We start from the raw sequence: 22,669 nt of genomic DNA, 5'->3' as shown, positions 1-22,669 counted from the left end.
AAACAGTGCTTCATCAAACCGTCTGAAGACACTGATGTAATCAGTAGTCTGAATCGTTATAATGTTCAAGAATTATGAAATGGGTTGAGACATTTTTACAACATGATGTAACCAGCTGCCTGTCTCCCCAAAACAACCACCTTTTCAATATGATCTAGTCCTAAACATGCATTTGGAAGAAACTGGAAATGTAAAGAAAACCAACATGTTGAAATGTCCCCTTAAAAAAGGAAAGTACTGGAAATAAAAGTATATCAGAGTAAATACATTGATCTTTATCATGGCGGGTAACTCACCCCAGCATAGAACATCTTATTCTTAAATCGACTGTTAAACTTCTCGGGGTTGGCCTCTGAAACAGTGACAGACAGAGAGACAGTAAAATCAGTTCATATGTCCTGTGTGTACAGTAGCTTCCCACAACCGTCACACAGTAATGTGGGCGATGTATACAAGTTTGTGGTACAGCGCAGTGTGCAGTCAGCAGCCTTTACCTCTTGATTCATGGAACTCCAGAGTGACATGGGCATCGAATCCAAGGCTGAAGTAATTGTTGAAAACATCTAGAGGGAGCTGAGAGAAGATACACACACACACACAGTTAAAAATCTTATCTTGTTATTGTCAAAAGAAAAAAAATGTTTTTTTTCCCCACAGAAGCAGCTGTAAAATACATATTTCACAATAATTTGTTGGGGGATAGCCAAAAAGAAGCCAGTGGCAGCACTCAACCAGCTCAACGGCAGAGGGACAATATTGAAAACTCTTCATGGGCAACATTTGTAGGAATGAATCTTCTATCTATATATGTCAATTTTACACAAAATCCTTAAAAACAAACATCTGGTGAACATCTGTTTGAATCACAATCTAAAGATATCTTGAAATATTTACATATTTATTTATAAAGCACTGTTTTTATAAAGTGCTCTTTCTGTTACATTCATTCACATGTAAATGAAGGCTGTGTGCTTCATTTACATGTGAATGAAGACACAGCCTTCACAAGATCCCCCCCAGTCAGCAAACTGAGCCGAGGATTGAACGACCAACCTTCAAGTTTATGGACAATCTCTCTACCTCCTGAGCCGCAGCCACCCATAAGAGTCGGATATACAGACTTCTGATTACGCCACGGAGTAGCCAAGCAGTCGCCTTGTACACTTAGGTTGAAGACACAGCGTGATTCCTTATTAAGACGAGGACAGTGAGTCTGAGCTGTACGTGCACTGACCTTATCAGTTTGTTGTTCATCCACTTCGGCCCCTGCGCTCGGGTTTGCTTCAACCTGCAGATTCCATCTGTCTAGCTGGACAACAGTGCCGTCCTCAACGTGAGACAAGATTTTAGACAGAGGTTCGTCTGTATAGCCCTGGAAAACACGCACACAAACACAAAGTTATACCAAATATAAAACAGGTGAAAATAAGGAATCACATGAAATTCAGTCTCAATCACAGCATGCTGTGGAAATTAATAAAGTAAATGAGGGAACCGCGGCATACGAGCTCAGTGAATGTTGGATTAAAAGATTGGACTGTATTTCCTCAAACAGTTAGTTCATTTTTAATACACACCCCTCCCCAGTTGAGGGTCCTGGCGAGGTCATTTCCTGTCCCGAGAGGTAACACGGCAACAGGGGGCTGAGGGTTTAATGCCAGCTCGTCGAGACAAGACAGGATCCAGCCCACCTGTTTTAAGCACACGAATGCACAAACACACACACACACACACACACACACACACACACACACACACACACACACACAGATGTTAAACTCATAGACTGTGTATAAAGAATGGACGTAGTCACCAGATCCAGAAAATGAAGCAAATTAAGAGCCTTAAGCCTGTGTTCTCTGGAATCACCAGCAGAGGGCAACTCACTGGTTGTTTCCTTAGAAGTCTATGAGAAAGTGACTCAATTTCTCACTTGATTTATAACGTCAGTAAACATTTTCCCAAAGGAGTTTATGGTTCAATCTCTAGTTTCAAGTCTTCTACAATACAGCACGATGTTCATTTTGTTCATGTAGAGTAAGATGTGTGCGTGTGTGTGTGTGTGTGTGTGTGTGTGTGTGTGTGTGTGTGTGTGTTACTCACAGTGCCGTCCCCTCCGCAGGCCAGGATCCTCAAGTTGTGGACTTTACGATACAGCTCCAGACTACAAGATTTACAGTATGCTGGTTAATAATCAGCTCAGCCAAACGTATGTGACATCAGAAGTAGATGTTTATTGGTGTGTGTGAGACCTACCCCTCTTTCGGTCCTCCTTGGCTCAAGTCAAACACCTGTCTGGGGTTCAGGTACCACATGAAGGACTGCATGATCTTAGTGCCCTGTCAGACAGACACAATCAGGACACTGCAGGACACCGGAGCTGGGGCTGAGACATTGCTTTTACAACACTTCATTTCACGCTCTAAATGTTGGAATTTTGGTCAAGCACCAGCTGTATCGTGGGTTCAGTGGGACAGAGTCCTTCAACCAGTGGGACCGAGTCCTTCAACCTGAACAGGGCCACAAGTGCTGTTCGGACAATACAGCTGTTCTTTATACAGGGATTGTTGCCAGGGAGTTTTCACTTCACGCCTTTTAACACGAGGTAAATGACCTCACAAGCCCCCCGATGTCAAAATATACATGACGTTATGTCCAGACCTCTGATTTACTGACTGAGTGGCTGAGGAGGTCAATCCCTACCGTAACTTCACAGCTAAAAAGACGGCTAACTTGATACCTGACTGAAAAACTGTGTGACTTGTGTACAAACTGGTGGACACATTGACTGGCTCTGACTGTTTTACAGTAGTTTACCAACAAGCTGAATAACTGCTGTGTGACGTATACCTGGTTTCCTCCGCTCTTGGGGTTGACAAACACCAGCAGAGGCTTCATCAGCGGTGAGGGGATGGGTCGGATTATAAACGGCCTCCACTGTCGTCCTTCCTGTGAAGAAGATGATCAGCTCAGAGCCTCTGCTGCAGGACGTCTGCTGTCTCACCTCAAATACATGCACCGTTTTACCACAAGTCTCGTGTAAGAATAAAGTTTTGAACGCAGGAGAGTTTCACACATCACGTGATGAAACTAAACCTCTGAGAGGGATATTAAAATACAGCTTTCTCTGTTTTTGTCACAGACTTGTCTTTATAAATGGATCACAGTTTGCAGTATCGGCTGCAATATGAAGTGGTTGAACACTGAGAATGACAAAAGTGTGTGTGTGTGTGTGTGCAGCACTGACCTCAGCACCTTTCTTGCTGCTTTTCCTCTTGAACGACGTTCTCTTCTTCTTCTTGCTCGATTTCATAGAAGACTGTTGCAGACGGTGGAGACATAGACATCGGATTGCAACACATCCACATCGATTTACACAGTGGACACATCGAAACTCTGTATAACATCATCAGGAGGCAATTTAGATTCTACAAGCTTTCAATATACTTGTAGATATCTTTCCTGTCTTGTTTTTGTAACGTGAATGAACAAAGACATCTCGGGCCGCGTCCTCAGCCTGCCACATTAGAAACTTTAAGAGTAGAAGGTCGTCTGTGTCTTTACTTAATGTTTATTTTTGCTCTGGTATCTGCAGTTTATTATTACACATACTGGACAGTGGATAAACTATCTGCCTGATAGATGTGGGAACTCCCAGCTGGGCAGAAATAAATACAGTATATTCCGTAACTATCAAGCTAGAAAAGAAAGATGGTCACACACAGTTTGTGCACGGGCTCTTAAGGTAGATGAGCACAAACAAATAAATAAACTGCAGCCCCGACCTGAGCCGTGCTACATCTCTCATCAACATGTACCAACCAAATGTCCAGTTTGCAGCTTAGAACCTGACTGAGCAGTGTTGTCGCTCTCTTTACTCAATAAGGACACATTGTACACTGTCATTCGTACGCATGTGAAACACACTCCTGCGTGCGAGACGAGGCAGTGACAGGACGAGGGCCGTCTCTCATCCCAGTAAAGACAAACCAGGAGTCACAGTGACTGGCAGCAGTGTTACCTGATGGCGTCGCACCCGAATAATCCACGTGGGTGGAACTATGAGGGCGGCGTGAGCTCCTATTGGACAGGCCTCCTCAATTTGCTGCAGCATGAAGCAGGAAACCCTGTTGTGATACTACAGAGAAACGTTGCAGCGTTAAAAAAAAAGACTTATTTGCAGAATGATAATTTGTAAAAAAGAAAGAGATGTTTTATGATAGTTGAGCTTAAGTTAAGTGAAATGGTTTTGTCCCGCTGAGTAACTCATACTTACAGCCTGTTTACACCAGGAGCAGCTAATGGCAACAATCTCTTTGCTGTGGAAAGTAAACTTTTGCTGGAAGCCCTGAACAGGAAAACAAGAATAGACGTTGTGTTTAGTTTAAGGGCCATTCAAGGAGTTCGGGATTCCATACAGAGAGACTCTGAGGAAATGACTGGTCAACATACAAAGATGCTCTCAGAATAACCACCCACCTTCCCACACTGTTTACATTTGCCTTCCTGCCGTCTCCGATGGACCCAGTGATGACGCACCACAGTGGGCTGAACACAGAAGTGACACAATTTACAATCGCTACTTCAGGATTAGAATTCATTTGGATTACAGTGATGCTGTGGACCCCAAACAATAAGAAATGTGCAGAAACTCACCTCTCGAATGTTCCTGGAGCCCGAGTCTCTGAAAGACGGCTTGCACCTGAAATTAATCTGGAGGGGAGCAGAGGAGTACATGAGACAACGACTGGGCTTCTAAATCTGCTGCACAGATTATACTGGCAACTGGGAGGTTACAAGGGGAAAAGCACGCACTCCGTAGCAGACAGCTGTTACCACACGGACACAACAGTAGAGCCATGACAGCAATGATTTGGAGAGATCAGGTCAGTGTTTTAGGAGGAAAAGGCCAAAGAGAAAAAGACGTGTGGCTCTGTGGCTCCATGTCCAGGGGATGCACCATAGGATTCCCAGTATTAATGAAGAACCAGCGCAGGCCAAGACGGCCTCTTTTGTTTCCTCTCTTACACCCAGACCCGTGAATGCCAGCTGAGTCCATCATAAACAGACTCACGCTCTGAGAATTCACCGGAATGACCTGAAGGCTTCAAACAATACGAATTGTACGTCAGACTTGGCACAAGGCGACGTGGAATGTAACGTTTCACTCAGAGAAAGCATTCCGTGAAAAGGTCTTTATTTCTCAGTTGTGTACTAAAGAGGCTGTAACCATGGCAAAACACAGGCTTCTACTACTTTAATGTGACTCTGACTCTGTTCAGGAGACTGTTTGCAGGTTTGGCCAGCGGTGTTCATCCTCATTCTGGGCAAATAAAAGAGAAATATCAACTATAAACAGTGGCTTCATAAAGTTTATTTTAACCACTTTTTGTCGATTAAATTTTTCTGTTGTAAAACAGTTAGTTTTGCACATTCATCTACTATTGGTAACCCTCTACTCACTCAAGTCAAAAACCATAAAGTCCTCATTTACAAACTAATTCAGAGCCTAAATTGTAGAAATAACTACAGTTTATTAGGTGAGAAAAATCGATACTGTCCAAGTATTAGTTTAGCGCTGCTGTGACACAGGATGCGACAACTGTCACACTGCCATCATCGCTATGATGAAGTTAGTAGCAGCACACAGATTACTACTCACCACGTCGAGGAGAGAAAAATGATAAATCAGTGTTTCCCCTACCATTGAATTGGAGGGGGAATGTGTCACATTTGACGGTGCGATGATGTAGACGCTATGCGACGCTGTTGCTGTAAATGATGACACAAGATGTTGATGATTCGCGAACAGGGAATAGTGAATGTGCGAGGGATTATGTCATGTGACTCGAGTGCCACACTGGGGCTGCTGTGGCTCAGAAGATAGGGCGGGACGATTCCCGGTTCCTCCGCTCTGAATGGCGACGTGTCCCCGGGCAAAACACTTGACCCTAAATTGCCACCGACGACTTTGTTGGCAGTGTATGAATGATGTTTGATATGAAATGCGCTGTGTGCAGAAGTTCAAGTGCTATATAAATACAGTCCATTTACTCAGCACCGCCACGTACATATTTTCTAGTGTTTATTTGTCTTCATCACCAGAGCTGTGGCCTCCACCACCACTGGTTCAGAAAGTCGCTTCAGTAGCGTGAACCCTCCAAGAGATTTCCTCACTCTTACAGAGCACTCACACGGCCACGTTGGAGGCGGCATTGCGTTATGGTAGAAGTTAAGAAAATGCATCCCAGGCACAAGCTAATCAAATTATGTTTAAAAAAAACAACAGGTCCCTTCTGACATCGGACGTCAGAATGAGCCATCAGAGAGGAGGCAGAGGTAGTTGGAGAACCTGGTATGTGTTCATCTGCTTCTTCCCTTTAACATTGCACGGACAGCCAGCATCGCAGGATAGCTTGAAATGGGCTATGTTGTGTGTCCCAAACCAGAAACTGTGATTGCTTGTTGTCGTTGTAGCTGCATGCCCACCGTTGATCGTTAAAGCAACGCGCATGTGATTCTTGTCTGATTTATTGTACCACTTTGATCAGCAAGAAAATTAGAGGAAGAAGGAGAAGATTAATTCCATGGTTCAAAGAAAAGAAAATTCCCTTTTTATGATGAATCAAGTACAAAAAGTGGAATTTTTGTTAGAGGGAGTGTGTCCGACCTGGATGTAATTCCAATTCAATTCATTCATTTTAAAAGTGGATTATCCACAAACCAGTTTGGCTCTAAGAGAATAAATGTGATTTCTATATATTGTAGGGATTTTAAACGCCACCTTCGTTGCTCTGTCTTTGCACAGAATAAATTCTGATCCTGGAGGAATCGTTTTGCGCACTGGTTTGATCATGAATGGATTGAAGTGGTGTCCAGACACGAGACACCCCCCTCTGCTCTGTGCATCTCTCTCAGATTGTGGGGCACAGACGAGGAGAGGCGAGATAATGGTGTTTTGTGTTTTCTCACTCTAAAGTTTGGGTCACCGAGGGGCAGGATGGCCTTAGAGCTGGGAAACTGCAGGTTAGACAGGAGGGACAGTTAACGATAAACTCCTTTCCACCATTTCAGAAATGAAAAATTGATGATTTTGATTTAAGGTGAAGTTAAATAAATACAAAATAGCTATCAGCTGAAAAGCAACCTTCTTAGAGCTGTGTTTAGATTTCCTTCATGACAGAGGGTTTAAAGTAATCCTCCTTCCCACTTCTCTCTGTCCTCTCTCTTGAGGACTGAAAATGTAATCCTTCTTTATTCTTGCCTCAATCACCTTTTGTCCCCTTGTAAGAGACGCTTTGAACATCCTTCTTTTATCCTCTCTTCTCCGCATCTATCTGTCTGTTATCCCTGATGGTTAACACCTGCTTCTCCGTGTTTCTTGCCTCCATAAAAATACATTTACAAGGTGTACATCCGGATTACCAGGGTCAGGTCACTTGATGAAAGTGCAGTGAAAACACGAAGCGGCGATATTACCTTCTCCAGTTGTTCTATACAGATGGTGTGGGCGACTATCTTACAAGCGGCACACTTCCTTCGGCTGATGGACTTTTGCTGGAAGGAGAACGAAAGAGAGGGAGAACATGACAATTTTTTTTTAAACACCAAAAACTAATTGTAGGAAATCACAGGAACAAGAACAAAGGTGAAACTTGTGTTTTCACGTTGAATAATTCAGTTTAATTACTGTTTTGATCCTCAGCACTTTAAACTGAGTTTTAAATGAAAAGAACCTCAGCAGTACAATCTCACACCTCTAGGGGGCAGTCTTATACCGCAAAAAAGGAACGTTGCTCACTCAATGATAGATAAATATAGTATATAGTGTTTTGAGGAGGTTTTGAAAAATTCATTGAAAAAAATAAAAACCTCCTGAAATCTCTTCCTTTTCTTTCTTTTTTATTTTACAAAGGTATTGAGACACTTATTTACTTTGTCGAAGTTAATGTGGCAGCAGTTACATCTTCTAGTCTTCTTGGTAAAGTCTCTAAATGATTTCCACATGGATCAGTGCAGTTTATCTCAGTATCCCTGACAGATCCTCTCAAGCTCTGTCAGGTTATACTGGATGTGTCTGTGACCTATCTTTACGTCTCTCCACAGATTTTCTGTGAGTTTTAGGTCTGGACTTCAGTCCGAGATTTGTCCTGAAGACAATCCAGTGTTTGTCTTGGTTGTTTACTTTAAGTCACTGTCGTGCCAAAAGGTAACTGTTGCCTCAGTCTAAGATGCACGCTTTTCTGTTGTGCTGCATTCATCCTACCCTAAGTTCTGACAAGTCTCCCTGTCCCTGTTGTTGAGAAGCTGCCCTGTAGCATGAGGATGCCCACACCATGCTTCACTGTAGAGATGGTGATGACCCAGGGTTGTACAGTACCTGTAGTTCTCCAGACATGTTTGTGTTTGAAGATCTGTCCGAAGAGTTACATTTGTGCAACATCAGACCAGATAATCTTTCTTCCTCATGAGTGCTATAAATACTCTTTGACAAACTCCAAGTGAGCTTTTCCAGTCTCCTGACGGGGCCACATGATCTGTTCTTATTTTGAGACTCCGAAAATTGCATTGTTTTAATTGTGTCGAAACTACTGACTGCCTTCAACGACTCCATCATCTTGGCCTTCAGCATATATAGAGGTCCCTCAGTGGATTGCCTTTCAACTCAAACTTTTCACTCTCTGTTGAGTTGATAATGTGTCCTCTTCATCTGCACCCATATTCTGTGGAGTACTACTTCGGTCAATATTAGGCACTATCCAATTTTCCTGGATATGCTGATGACACCCAACTGTAACCCTGCTGTAACCTGGTGTTATATCCCTTCTACACTACTTACATCCTGGATGGCCGGAAGCATTCTTCAGCTAAAACCAGAATAAACCTGACACCTCTGCAACCACGATCAATGTCCTATATCTTTATCATTCCTTCCTGTTTAGACACAGTGGTTTGCGCTTTAATTTCTTCTCGCCCAAACAACTGTGATTCTCTCAGCTGCTGCTTTAAAATGCTGCAGCAAGTCACCACACTGATACTGAATAAGCGAGACCACATCTTGCCTATATTGGCTTATAAACTTATAAAAAATTCTGACGGATACACTGAAGAAAAACATGGGGAGTAAGGGAGCAGGACAAAAAGGAAGGCGATACTAACCAGTGCTCTGGCAATACAATGTTGTTCTCCCACGTAACAGGAATCTCCAGACCCATTTGTCTCAAACCAGATATGATCTCCATACATAGCCGACTCCTACAGAGACAAGAGGTTTCAGGGGAGCAAAGAAAATGAAAAATCAGAGTCTTGAAAAACCTTAATTTCTTAAACAAAGACATCTGAACACGAGAAGCAGAGATGATGCAGATGTAAAACAACTTGCAAATCACTGACAGTAAATGCTTGATGCAAGGCTGTGTCAGTCCTCTCATGTGGTCATCAAATGGTACATCAGTTTCTTCTTGGATTTTAAATCAACTTTCTCATGTTTCAGGTTTTGTGAATCACAGCATCTTATCAACTGAGCAGAAATTAGTTATTATGTGTGATGTCAGAACTGTTGAGCTGCCACAGTAGGCATGAGGTAAAGACTTACAGTCCAGTCCACAGTACTGCGGATACTTGCTTCTGGGTCGGTCCTGTTCAGAGATGATGTACTGGGCTGACAGGGAAGATGGTGTAGGCCGGACTTGGCGATTGCTTTCCTGAAAACACACAAACACACGTTTTATATCCCTGAGACAGAAAATGTGAAGTTATATTCACCTTTACAATGACATTTTAAAAAGGGAAGAAAATATTAAACTCGGTGCTCAACTACTCTTATAAACCAAACCACTGGTAAAAAAATAATGGTGCATTCAAAGAAGACACTGTTTCCACATGTTGGTTTATTTGCATGTGTACCAAAAGTAACCACATTAACCCAATGGTGGGAGCAGAACAGCGTATTAAATACTCTACTAATATGTACCATGAAATTTACTTTATACACACCAGTGTACCATTTCCCAACTTCCCCTGGAAAATTCTACAACACAAAAATCTGACTGTGTCACAACGTTTTTCAATCGATCAAGTACCCCTGCATCAGTTTTCACCCAGGTAGGCCTTGTACCTGGCCTTTTATAGCATCTTTGGCCCACTGGAACTATAATCTGTTTCCAGCAGATCATTGTCAGTAGGGGGAAATACTGAGCTCCTCATCTGTTTAAGAGATTTGCTCAGACTGGTGTGTAGAAATTTCCTCTTACAGTGATGTATAGGTCCTGATAGAAGTCCCAAAAACTATATTTTTCTCTATTTAGTTGATTATAAACTCCCAACCTGATGTGGATGAATGGCTCTGCCTGCTGAGACACAGTGTGTGTTTGTTCCTTTAGATACAAGGTGATACACAACAATAATATCAAATAATTTGAGCCACATAATCAGGGAAACTTTAGAATTAAACTAACGCTTAGGTGCTCAACACTATACTTTTTAAATATCACGTATGGATTGAATAATGTTGTTTGCATTGCGTCATTTAACCTCTCTCTTTCATCTTGTTCACACTAGTGTTGTTTCGTGAAATTCAGGACAATTTAAGTTTTGTAATAGAGGCTTCTTGTATGAATTGATGATTTGATTTTACCACTTCTTATTTCTAACAAGCAATCAAAGATTATCAACCAGAATGGCACTCAGTAGAACGCATACTTCCACAAAGACCAAACAGTTGCCTTAAATTCAATCAAGCTGCACAGACTCATAGATACCGAATCTCTTTCATCAAGATCAACGCATTATTCCCAGGGAAATCTGTGAAAAAATAAATTTAAAAAAAACCCATCTCCAAATGTTAAAGAAAGTGATAAAAAAAATCCTGGCTGCAAATGCATGGAAATGTGTTCAGTAGTTTTTGCGTATTCCTGCTGACACGCAAACCAACCCACAGACAAAGGTACAGGGTGAAAACGTAACCAAGAAGAACACAAGATCATTAACACCTAAAATATTTACCCTGGGAGCTTCAATGTACAAATCAAGCTTAAAGGTTACATATCTGCCTTAGATTATGAGATCTGTTGACATTTTTGCCTGATGGCGACAATAAGGGAAAAGTCACAGGATCACAACAAATACTATATATGACAGGCATGACATATTTGCTGAATTTTACAGTGTATTGGATCGAAATCACTTACTGTCCCTTTAAATCAGCAGATGTCAAATTATACAGCAAACTATACAATGACTAAAATTAAAAAAACAAGCACAAGCTCACTCTTTTATTGTGTGTGTGTGTGTGTGTGTGTGTGTGCGTGTGCATGTTTGTGCGTGTGCATGTGTGTGTGTGTGTGTGTGTGTGTGTGTGTGTGTGTGTGCGTGTGTGTTACATACGACAGGAAGTTCTCCCATGTTTCCAGATAAGGATCGTAGTATATAATTTCCTCGTGCCCCCCGTGAGGTGAGGAGCAGCTTTTATGCAGCGTCGACCCAGAGGAGGTAACATCCGTCTCAGCAGCCGCAGGATCAGAACTCAGACCAGAGGCCAGCTGACCCAGACTGGGGCTGGTCGTGGAAGTCTGCATCGGTTTATTCGAGGTCTGTTGAAGTTGATTAGAACTGCGTCGATTATACCGACCGTAAACTCCATAACCGGTTTCTCTGCTCTGAAACACAGAGTCCGCTGGAAGGAGGTGGGAGGAGTTTCGTCTGAGACAGCGAGGAGGATGGAGCAAGGGGCGGTGTTTGATGTTTTTTATGATGACCGCCTGGGTAAGGTGCATCCGAGCTGTGGGCCTCAAGTTTGCATCTTCTATACCTCCACCTCTGTTCTCCACCTCTTCATCGCTCCCTTCCTCACTTTCTGACTCAGAACAGGAGCATAGCTCCACTTCTTCCTCTTCCTTCTCTTTCACTCCTCTTCCCATCTGGACCACACTCGCAAGCAACATGGAGGATCCAAGTAAATGAGGTTCAATTGATTTGACTCCAGAGTGGCGTCGCACCTGTAACCCCTGATGTACGCAGGGGACGCCGCCGGAGGCTCTGCGAGCATGGTGAGTTTTGTGGTGAAATGCTCTTCTTCCTCTCTTGATAGGCACATCTTCTCTCTCGGCTTCTTTCACAAATTCTGCCGCTGTTTCGCTGGCGTGTGTCGATCCCAGATCTACAAGCGATCGCCGCCTCTGTCCACTGGCTACCATTAAGCCAATACTGGGTCGCCTGCGCTGGTCAGTGCAAACTGGAGGTAAACCAATGGAGGAGCGTCTGGACTGGACTAATGCTACAGAGGGAAGGCCAGCACTAGAGCGCCTCCTGGCTTTGCTGGTCTGAACAGCAGGACCGGGCTGACGTACGGGAGGGTGCTGCTGTCTTTTTTGGCGACGACCGAAACGGCGATTGAAGAAGAAATCCATCGAGACTAGTGCAAAGTGGACGGTCTCTCTTGTCCAAGTTAAGGTGAATGGCCAGATATCATTCCAGACGACCATGTGTCAGGAGACGGTATCCATGACAACTGTTTTCCCTCATGCCAGTATTAGCGTCTGCCGGTCACCTACTAGTCCACCTCCTCTCCTTGTCTGCAGTCCCCCTGTGGAAATGCTGAAGGGGGCAAGTAGGCTGTGTTGTCAATTAAATCTACGTTGTTCCAATAATGATGGCATTAACAAAGAGAACTGTTTACACAAAAAACAAGTACTTCCTTCCAATGAATCAATATTAGGATATTCAATATCAACCAATGTTAGTGATCTGAGCTGTTTAATTAGATCAATGGATCACTGATGCAGTGCTGCTTCATTCTGAGTTACTCAAGTCATCAAAACCTCCCTGGTTCCCTCAGTCACAGATTGATTGATTGGTTCACTTGTTCTTCGTACAGAATTTAGTGTAGTGACTGCACTTGATCAAACCCCTGAAAACTCGTTTCTCTTTTCCGTATGGCTTTCATAGACCAGCTGAACCATAGATAAACCGTAGACCGTAAATAAAAATGGACGTAGTCACCGGGTGCGGAAAATGAAGCCAATGCGGAAGTGACTGAAGCCTGTATTCTCTGGAATCGCCAGCAGGGGGCGACTCCCTGGTCGCAAAAAGAAGTCTGTGTGCCTCATCTGACATGATTCCTTTTGAACAGGAGGCAGACAAATGTTCTGCAATTCGACTGCACGATCATCGAGGATTCTAAAGTGCTGAAATTCACTTGCTCATCAAACACATTAAATGTATGTACATCAATCCAGTTACCATTGACATTTAGTTCCAGAGTGAGTTGTTCGGTGCCCTACTTTCATCTGATTTTATGGGAATTTTCTCTGTAACTAAAGCTGCTGAGCCTGTAAGTATCATTTTACGCTTAGGTAAAATGACAAAGCCCTCTAAGAATGGACAAAGAAAAAACAGATTTGAACTCTGTAGTTTCACGTTACACCGAAGTCAAAGATGTAACTTCACAGGAATATTACTTTGCTCTTGCCTCCGTTCATTGCTTTGCATGGATTCAGAGATTTTCACATATAACTGACAATTATTCTACCGCCGTTAAGGTTAAAATGAGATGTCTTGGGATTGGCTGGTCTTGACATGAAGTATGTTTGACACAACGACTTATGAATCAGTGTGTGTTTGTGCTATACCTCTATTGGTGAAGACCAGTGTGAGCAATAGACATTACAGAGTGATGACTGGAGTTATCTAATGGATAATGTAGCAGTGGCTGCTGATGTGCTGATGTAACAATGTGAACATTATAACCTTTAGACTGGATTTCCTTCAAGCTCAGCGGCCTGAAACTTCACAAGTAGTACCTGTACCATTTATTCATTTAGCATGCACACTACTTGACCTAACACGCACCCACCCGATTGACTGAGATACGAGAGACTGACGCCTCACACTTGGCCATCTGTAGCTATGAGCCAAAACCACAACGCTCTCGCTGATAGAATTCAGTCACAGCGTCAAACTGACTGCGGAGGTTTTGCCTTTTGACGGCCTTGTAGAAATGAGGCTGCACATGACGGGAAACAGAACTGCACTTAGCTTAATAAACTAAGCATTGTACTAACCATCACCCTAACCTTTACAAGCTCATTAAATAACGGCTGAAAATGCTCCGAGGTGAAGAAAGTATTTTTTGTCACCGGTATTTTAGGAAAAGGTCAATAAGGTAGTTTTGACCATATACGACACATAGATACTATATGATTTAGTAGTTTATTTATTTTTGTGTTCATTTTTGCATCAAATTGAAATTTTGACCAAAGTATTTCATGTGACCACTGCTCGAGAGCAAAGGGCTCATCACAAACTGTTCTTCTCTTCTTTTTTTATTCATTTTTTTAATAATACTCAGTTTCTTTAATTTGAATATCAAGAAAAAGCCCAGTGGTTACCTTGAACAGGTGATATTTTTTTTGCCATATATGTTCCTCTATGTTCCACTGAACTCACAAGTCACACGATGACAGAGGAAGTTCCACATGACAGACTGCTGCAGTGCAGGCCACATGACCACAAACTAACGACAGAATGGGACAGAAAACATGACGTGTGGTGTAATCAGTCATATTGCTGAGTGAATATACTGTATGGAGAATGACCTTTCATGCGAAGGCAAGACATTAGATGAGAATGCCGCGCGATAAAAGCTTAGAACTCCTCTGCTGAAAGCGACACACAATCTGACAGGAAGTCCCATCAGCACGCTGAAAACCTCCACAGCTCACTGTAATCCCACGGCTGACATTAAACAAGAGAAGCATTCTGTCCCCTGGCGCGCTTTTAGAAAGGTCAGGGGTCGTCACAGCGACGACTCTGGTAAAGTCACACGGTGGAGCTATCCACCGCCATAGTCTGAGGTGATCTGTAGATTCCTTTGATTTTCTCTTCACCTTCAAACACGCCATCCGTTTCAGACAGTAAACTGTAACGCGCCTGAATGAATGAGATGTTGAGAGCATCACTTTCACCAAGTTTGGTAGAACTCGGTGAACCGCAGATCAAACATTAAGTAAAGGTTGAGCTTCTGTGACCTCTCGCATCATGACTTCATCACTCACACTGTTGCAACCATATTTGTTCCAGGGCATGAAGTCATAGTTATTTATCACTAACTAACAGAAAACACATGGAAGACTACCACAGAGGCACATAGCCCTCACGCGTCACATCTGTCAGAATGGTTGCGCTGATCAGGGATCAGATTAGACTCATGCCTTCTGAATGTGCATACAGTACGCTCCCTTCCTGCCAGTTTTGATGCAACAGGAAGTGCAGTGAGTGCCTTTTCCCACAGACCACTTTTTGACTTGGGAGTAAACACAACAGACATGTCTTGATTGGACAGATGCACGCACATCTGTCTTCCAAACATCTGGCTATGGAGTTCATCTCTGAGTGACTGCACTGTAGCCGGTCACCGGAGCCTCTGGGCTGCATTTACTCTTGGCTTTTTATTTATATATCCAATGATCATCTGACCCACTCAAGACACATGAGGAGATTAAATGGGATAATGCAGAGTAAAGCAGTCTATCTGCTAAGCATATTTAATAGTTGTTACATTATTACAGAGCCCCTCGGAGCTGATGCATCAGCCAATATTAGCTTTCTGCAGTTGCATCACATCAGCCAATATGTCATCTGTAAGTACTAAGTACTAAGAAAAGTCAACACAGTAATGACTAAGTCATTTATGTTTAGCATGTAATTTGAACGAGTCTTTACATCATAAAATGTCCCACTCATGACTTATCTGTGCCTTTAAGGACCAATCTCAAAAAAATCAGGCCAATATGCTGCATCATGATCAGATTTTCATAAACTCTCCAATATCAATCGCAGCTCCAAAAATCGGATCTCTCATGCGATAATATGTTTACTTGCCTTTGTTTGCAGTGTGAATAATGAAAGTTTAAAAATGTTTAATTTTTTCTGATACTTCGCCTCTTATCCCTCTTGTGTGTGTGTGTGTGTGTGTGTGTGTGTGTGTGTGTGTGTGTGTGTGTGTGTGTGTGTGTGTGTGTGTTGCTGTTATGTAACAGCTGCCATCCACAACGATAATCCCCTACCATAATGGGGGAAGAGTGAGGGAGGCATGAGAGGGGAGGACACACCCACCTGAGTGTGTGTTTACATGTCAACACTGCTGGCCTTCTCTGGCGACAGAAAAACATGAGACAGAGTCTTTGTATTGGAGAGGGCGTGACTCCTTTCAAAGAGAGAGCAGCCAGTGATGATGCAAACAGAGGTGAGCAAACGCTTCTCAGGAGTCTGTTAGTCGATCAGTTACACTAGTTGGTTGACCTATGATCCGAACGGCCCGGCATCCTGAATCTCCACTGTGTTATTATGTGTGTTGAGATTCAACGATGTGGACACCTTGAGGAAAATTGTGGGCCTCCTCATCCTCAAAGTGCAGGTCAAGGTTCAATGTTAGGACTTCATGACAACGGCAGACATCGGCGGCGCTCGGGTGTCACCATCAAGTGTCGACCGTGTCAACCCACCTTGGCGTCCCCCCTTAGGTTTGTGAGCTGCCGTTTTGAAGCCTCGAGTGTAGCAGTTTAGTCTACCAGATGTAGAATTGGAGGGGGGGGTCAAACCTCCGCGCAACCCACCTACACCTGCAACTAGCACCGATTGGACGGACCTCAATAGACTATAGAAGGCAGACTTCTATAGAAACTGACAACCAGTGAGTCAGTCTGCTGGTGATTCCAGAGAATACAGGAATACTGGTCACAATGCATCGCAACACAACTGTGCACCTGATGTGAGACGACAACGATCTCACCTCAAAGCAAAACGTTCAACATACACACCCGTAACCAGTGGTGATGTGACATATGATGGACAGCAGACAGCAAACTGTGCACTAAGTGTTAAAATCTATTCATAAAATCCCAACTTCTCGGTCACTATGTGTGTAAATTCCTCACACAGCCTGGGGTCAACTCATAGTGGTTGTCTGGACTGTGTCTGCTCAACGTGGGAGACTGAGGACCTGGTTGCAAACTGCCGAAGAACCGCTGTTTACGGTCTCCTTTCAAAGGAAAGTAGCTTCATCCTGCGAGGAAAGTCGCTAAATGTCACTAGATGGTGTAATCTGCTCATTAGCATATTCATGGGGTCATCACGTCATATTTTGCATTCTGCCTGGAGTCACAGGGTTTCAGCCCTTCACCCGTTTGCTTCCCTCCCCACTAACATATACATTATTCTAATTAGGGCATAGTCCGTTTTTTAGTGTTTCCGTTGTCAGACAACGGAACAAGAATGACATTGTGACCAAAGCGCAGCCAAGTGAGACGACATGTACCCAAGTGGCCCCTGCAGCTCAGTACTGCAGGGGGAAAACCTGACCGGGAACTCAAGGGGCAGCACTGACAGACAGTCAGTCAGTCGGTCAATCAGTCAGTCAGTGACTCAGTCAGTCAGTCAGTCAGTGATTCAGTCAGTCAGTGACTCAGTTAATCAGTCAGTCAGTGACTCGGTCAGTCAGTGAATCAGTTAATCAGTCAGTCAGTGACTCAGTCAGTCAGTGACTCAGTTAATCAGTCAGTCAGTGACTCAGTCAGTCAGTCAGTCAGTCAGTGACTCAGTCAGTCAGTCAGTCAGTGACTCAGTTAATCAGTCAGTCAGTGACTCAGTCAGTCAGTCAGTCAGTCAGTGACTCAGTCAGTCAGTCAGTGAGTCAGTCAGTGACTCAGTCAGTCAGTCAGTCAGTCAGTGACTCAGTCAGTCAGTCAGTGACTCGGTCAGTCAGTCAGTCAGTCAGTGACTCAGTCAGTCAGTCAGTTAGTGACTCAGTCAGTCAGTCAGTGACTCAGTCAGTCAGTCAGTGACTCAGTAAGTCAGTCAGTGACTCGGTCAGTCAGTCAGTCAGTGACTCGGTCAGTCAGTCAGTCAGTCAGTGACTCGTTCAGTCAGTCAGTCAGTGACTCAGTAAGTCAGTCAGTGACTCGGTCAGTCAGTCAGTCAGTGACTCGGTCAGTCAGTCAGTCAGTCAGTGACTCGGTCAGTCAGTCAGTCAGTGACTCAGTAAGTCAGTCAGTGACTCAGTCAGTCAGTCAGTCAGTGACTCAGTCAGTCAGTCAGTGACTCGGTCAGTCAGTCAGTCAGTGACTCAGTCAGTCAGTCAGTGACTCAGTCAGTCAGTCAGTGACTCGGTCAGTCAGTCAGTCAGTGACTCGGTCAGTCAGTCAGTCAGTGACTCAGTCAGTCAGTCAGTCAGTGACTCAGTCAGTCAGTCAGATTTGGGGATGTAGCACTGAACAGTCGCAGGACCAGTGAAGTCAGGAAAGAGTGGATTGCCTGGATTCACTAGTTCACCGGGAACTCAAGGGGCAGCACTGACAGACAGTCAGTCAGTCGGTCAATCAGTCAGTCAGTGACTCAGTCAGTCAGTCAGTCAGTCAGTGATTCAGTCAGTCAGTGACTCAGTTAATCAGTCAGTCAGTGACTCAGTCAGTCAGTGACTCAGTTAATCAGTCAGTCAGTGACTCAGTCAGTCAGTCAGTCAGTCAGTGACTCAGTCAGTCAGTCAGTCAGTGACTCAGTTAATCAGTCAGTCAGTGACTCAGTCAGTCAGTCAGTCAGTCAGTGACTCAGTCAGTCAGTCAGTGAGTCAGTCAGTGACTCAGTCAGTCAGTCAGTCAGTCAGTGACTCAGTCAGTCAGTCAGTGACTCGGTCAGTCAGTCAGTCAGTCAGTGACTCAGTCAGTCAGTCAGTTAGTGACTCAGTCAGTCAGTCAGTGACTCAGTCAGTCAGTCAGTGACTCAGTAAGTCAGTCAGTGACTCGGTCAGTCAGTCAGTCAGTGACTCGGTCAGTCAGTCAGTCAGTCAGTGACTCGTTCAGTCAGTCAGTCAGTGACTCAGTAAGTCAGTCAGTGACTCGGTCAGTCAGTCAGTCAGTGACTCGGTCAGTCAGTCAGTCAGTCAGTGACTCGGTCAGTCAGTCAGTCAGTGACTCAGTAAGTCAGTCAGTGACTCAGTCAGTCAGTCAGTCAGTGACTCAGTCAGTCAGTCAGTGACTCGGTCAGTCAGTCAGTCAGTGACTCAGTCAGTCAGTCAGTGACTCAGTCAGTCAGTCAGTGACTCGGTCAGTCAGTCAGTCAGTGACTCGGTCAGTCAGTCAGTCAGTGACTCAGTCAGTCAGTCAGTCAGTGACTCAGTCAGTCAGTCAGATTTGGGGATGTAGCACTGAACAGTCGCAGGACCAGTGAAGTCAGGAAAGAGTGGATTGCCTGGATTCACTTCATGGAGAAAATAAAGAGGGTTTGTCAGAGTGTGCGCTGGCGTGTGACACTAACCAGAGCTCTGTGCTGCTGGGTTAAATATTTACATAAAACATAGTAGTGTGCTATGCAAATATAATGAAATAAAGAGGGCTCCTTAACAATGTGGCTTTATACCAAGCCTTCCAGCTGTCTGTAGCAATGCAATGAGAGCAGCTCCCGCATCTATACCCACTGCTTTATCGCATAAGAACTGAAGTACACACGATCCATGTCAAATTGTCTCGAGACGGCAGAAGAGGGAAGAGGAAAACTTTTAGGAAGCTGATTGTGCAAGCGGAAGAAACAGCCTCATGGCTTCTGACCGTACATGGAAAGAGTGCCTCAAACGTAAACTCAGCAACATAAAGTTCATCAAGTCCAAGAGACTCATCCGAACAGACTTGGACGGTCTTGGTTCCTTTCACTCTGGTTGTGCAGTGACTGCACTGTCCACTGCTCTCTGTCTGTACTCCATAATACTGTGTGGACCTGTCCCACCGAACAGCAGACTTGATTAGGACGATGTTTTTTATGGCTGAATCTGGTCGGTCTGTCATAGCCTTAATTTAGCCCTAAAACAGTCGTTATCGGGCTGTGAAGGGTAGAGATTTAATAGACGTCTTTTCAACGACCAGAAAAATGACAGCTGCTCACTTTTAAACTAAATCTAGACGTGGTTTAGACCTAGGCCAAGATTTCTTTTCAAAGAAAAAAATTTCGCTGGGTGGGGCGACTGTGGGAAGAACACCTGCCCTCACGTGGCTCCAGTCTACTCTGGAAACTCGTTTGCCATGAAATGCTGCGGACACCTAGCCCGGACTGGGGGAATTGAAAATAAATTCCTTGCCTAGTGAAAACAAAACCACGCACTCCAACATCTCCTCCGCACGTCAAGAAAATGTGTAGCATACAAACGGGATTTCCAGAAGACAGGCAGAGCGGCTGCAGTCGGGTTCGGCCGCAGACCCTAACCTTCACAGTATATATTTGTATTATTCATATTCTGCAGTAATCTCTATCTAACTCTGTCACGTTGTTTTTCACAACATATTTGGCGCATGTTTACCAGGGCACGCGCGTGTCTCTCTCTCTCTCTCTCTCTGGATGGTGATGACATCACATGGTGCTTTCAGTCTAAACAGCTGCTTTCGTGTCAGCCTGCATGAATAAGAGACGATGACATGGACACTGTGACAGGCACAACAAGAGAAATGTCCTCACACTGAACATCAGCTCCACGTTTCATTCCACATTCACTCACTGGCCTCCTCTTGTGATGAATCATTCATCGTGTATCTAGTGTCCCCTTGTTGCATGCTCGTGTTGGGCCTGTCCAAAGTGTGAAGAACACCACTCTGCTTTTAGTCTCCAGAGAAGAAAAAAGGGAAGTCCTGTAGCTGCTGAATGCTTCACTGTGTTCACCGGCTGCTGTACGTCTGCAGTCTGGTGCCGGACAAGTTACATCACTCACTCCACCGTGATCACCGATTTATAAACTATGACCTTGACCCATTGACATTTAAACAATCTGATATTGATTCATAAAATCCCAAGTTTGTTAGTTTACATATATATATATATATATATATGCCCATTCACGGTTTCCGTCTCACATCACCAGATCTCGTTGTGCGAAGAGTCCGTCCACAGACATAAAACGACATGGCGGGAGCTGCTCCACTCAACTTTGACCAAAGCAAAGCCGTGTGTAAGATGTGCAACGTGAAGGTGAAAAAAACACTGAAAACCATTTCGCCCAGATACACAATTTACAATAATCTCGAAACAAACTCCACTGGAGAAGGCTAAATTAATAACCATCCAGTTCTCGGCGCGCCATAAATATTATTGAGTCTGTTGCAGCTTTGATGGGCCAAGATATAAACGTCTGTAACGTTCCTCCAAAGTCTCACTACGATTTACACAAGCATTACAATTCTGATACACACTATTCATTCTGTGTGTATGGTAGCTGATTACACATACGCTTAGTGAGACAATCACAGCAAAGTGTAGTGATGTTTACCGTACATCTGATTTACACTGGCGATGAATTTATTTCTGCACTGGTGGCGAAGATGGTACATCATCTAAATGCTTGTTAGACTCTCAATGTCAAAGAAAGTGATACAAAAAAATTCTGTCTCTGCCCCTTTGTCCCGATCCGCGTAAAAAATGAATGGGTTCTGTCTTTGGCCGAGTTTCGTGGAAATACGTTAGTTAGTTAGTTCGTTTTTGCCTTATTCCGCTGACAAACAAACATACACTGACATGGACGCAGGTCGTAGGTTTTTAGAACTTCATAGTGATCTACTGAATTGCAACATGTTTCCAAGCTGAGGGAAATTGAAATGGTCTTAGTCAAAAGCATATGCACCATTTTAAACATGCAAAGTTTCAAATCGACAGTGATGGAATTTGTTTGACATTTCTTCATGTATGACAAGTGACTTTGTATCATACTACAACAAATCCTTCTGAGAACTCCTCCTATACGAAGGAAACGTGACCCTGCAGGGATCAGTGAGTTTTCTTGACTTATTTGTCATGGACGTTTTTCTTATGACTGAAAACCAGGAGCAACACAGCACTGCATCAGTCCACTGACAACACTTTCTACTCACGTCTTTATACTGCAACTCAACAGCTTAAAGCACAAGATGCGTCTACCTCTGCGTGCTACAGTCAGCATTATCGCAATCTTTAATAAAGTCTATGCAATATTTTAAATTAAACCAATGAATAATAAAAAATAAAAGAAATTTGGAGCCAACCTGAAAAAGGAGGGGGAAAACTATCCATCCATGCTTCCACTCCTCTGTCTCATCTATCTATCAGCCGAGCTCGCACTAAACCCTGGTGTGCAGTGACCGCTAACAGGGACAGCAGGGAGGGAGGGGTGAGAAAGAGAAAGAGAGTGGGTGTGGCCCAGAGAGAGGGAGAGAAACTAAAATAACTTGGTGTACTTCCTTGGCAAGTGCAAAACTGACTAACACACACACACACACACACACACACACAGTGAGAAAGAGGAAACAGAAATGGCCTATAACCGGGTGAAGGCTTAAAATTGAGGTGACTTACATCCTCTCTACAAACTGTTCGTTAACAACACACGAGTGAGCGGCATAAACTAGAATTGTGGATTAAGAACAGTTCCAATAGGATTTCCGATACTGAAAACTGATCATACGGAGATACTGAGTTTACCTTTGTCTTCACACATCACGCCAGTGATTCTGACTCTTAATAAATCGACTCTACTGACCTATATGCATTTCTCGACTTGACCTTGTTTCAAGCACAGGCTGTATATAAAGATAGACAAATGTGACCGGGTCTTCAGAAAGTGTCTGAAGCTTGTATTCTCTGAAACCACCAGCAGGGGGCTACA

General features: G+C 43.8%; 1 protein-coding gene across 3 annotated transcripts in view; it reads right to left on the bottom strand.

Annotated features, from left to right (window-relative positions):
- LOC118300910 (diacylglycerol kinase zeta) overlaps positions 1-22,183 on the bottom strand; it is a 61,909-nt gene extending 39,726 nt beyond the window's left edge. For 2 of the 3 annotated variants that reach the window (XM_035625809.2, XM_035625818.2), the window contains exons 1-17: positions 22,050-22,183; positions 11,386-12,594; positions 9,596-9,704; positions 9,160-9,255; positions 7,480-7,557; positions 4,657-4,713; positions 4,480-4,548; positions 4,277-4,348; positions 4,022-4,138; positions 3,248-3,319; positions 2,851-2,949; positions 2,257-2,339; positions 2,104-2,164; positions 1,578-1,691; positions 1,235-1,372; positions 495-573; positions 297-352 (exon numbers count right to left, since the gene is read on the bottom strand). In XM_035625809.2, the coding sequence (XP_035481702.2) occupies positions 297-352; positions 495-573; positions 1,235-1,372; positions 1,578-1,691; positions 2,104-2,164; positions 2,257-2,339; positions 2,851-2,949; positions 3,248-3,319; positions 4,022-4,138; positions 4,277-4,348; positions 4,480-4,548; positions 4,657-4,713; positions 7,480-7,557; positions 9,160-9,255; positions 9,596-9,704; positions 11,386-12,482 (2,397 nt within the window). In that variant the 5' untranslated portion in view covers positions 12,483-12,594; positions 22,050-22,183. Of the gene's footprint in view, positions 1-296; positions 353-494; positions 574-1,234; positions 1,373-1,577; positions 1,692-2,103; positions 2,165-2,256; positions 2,340-2,850; positions 2,950-3,247; positions 3,320-4,021; positions 4,139-4,276; positions 4,349-4,479; positions 4,549-4,656; positions 4,714-6,972; positions 7,021-7,479; positions 7,558-9,159; positions 9,256-9,595; positions 9,705-11,385; positions 12,595-22,049 lie in introns of all 3 variants that reach the window. The other variant, XM_035625783.2, reaches the window with a different exon arrangement.
- Between the last annotated feature and the right edge of the window lie 486 nt (positions 22,184-22,669).

The sequence above is a fragment of the Scophthalmus maximus genome, chromosome 1, assembly GCF_022379125.1.
Source record: "Scophthalmus maximus strain ysfricsl-2021 chromosome 1, ASM2237912v1, whole genome shotgun sequence".
Lineage (NCBI taxonomy): Eukaryota > Metazoa > Chordata > Actinopteri > Pleuronectiformes > Scophthalmidae > Scophthalmus > Scophthalmus maximus.
This window is presented reverse-complemented; position numbering and strand designations above follow the sequence as displayed.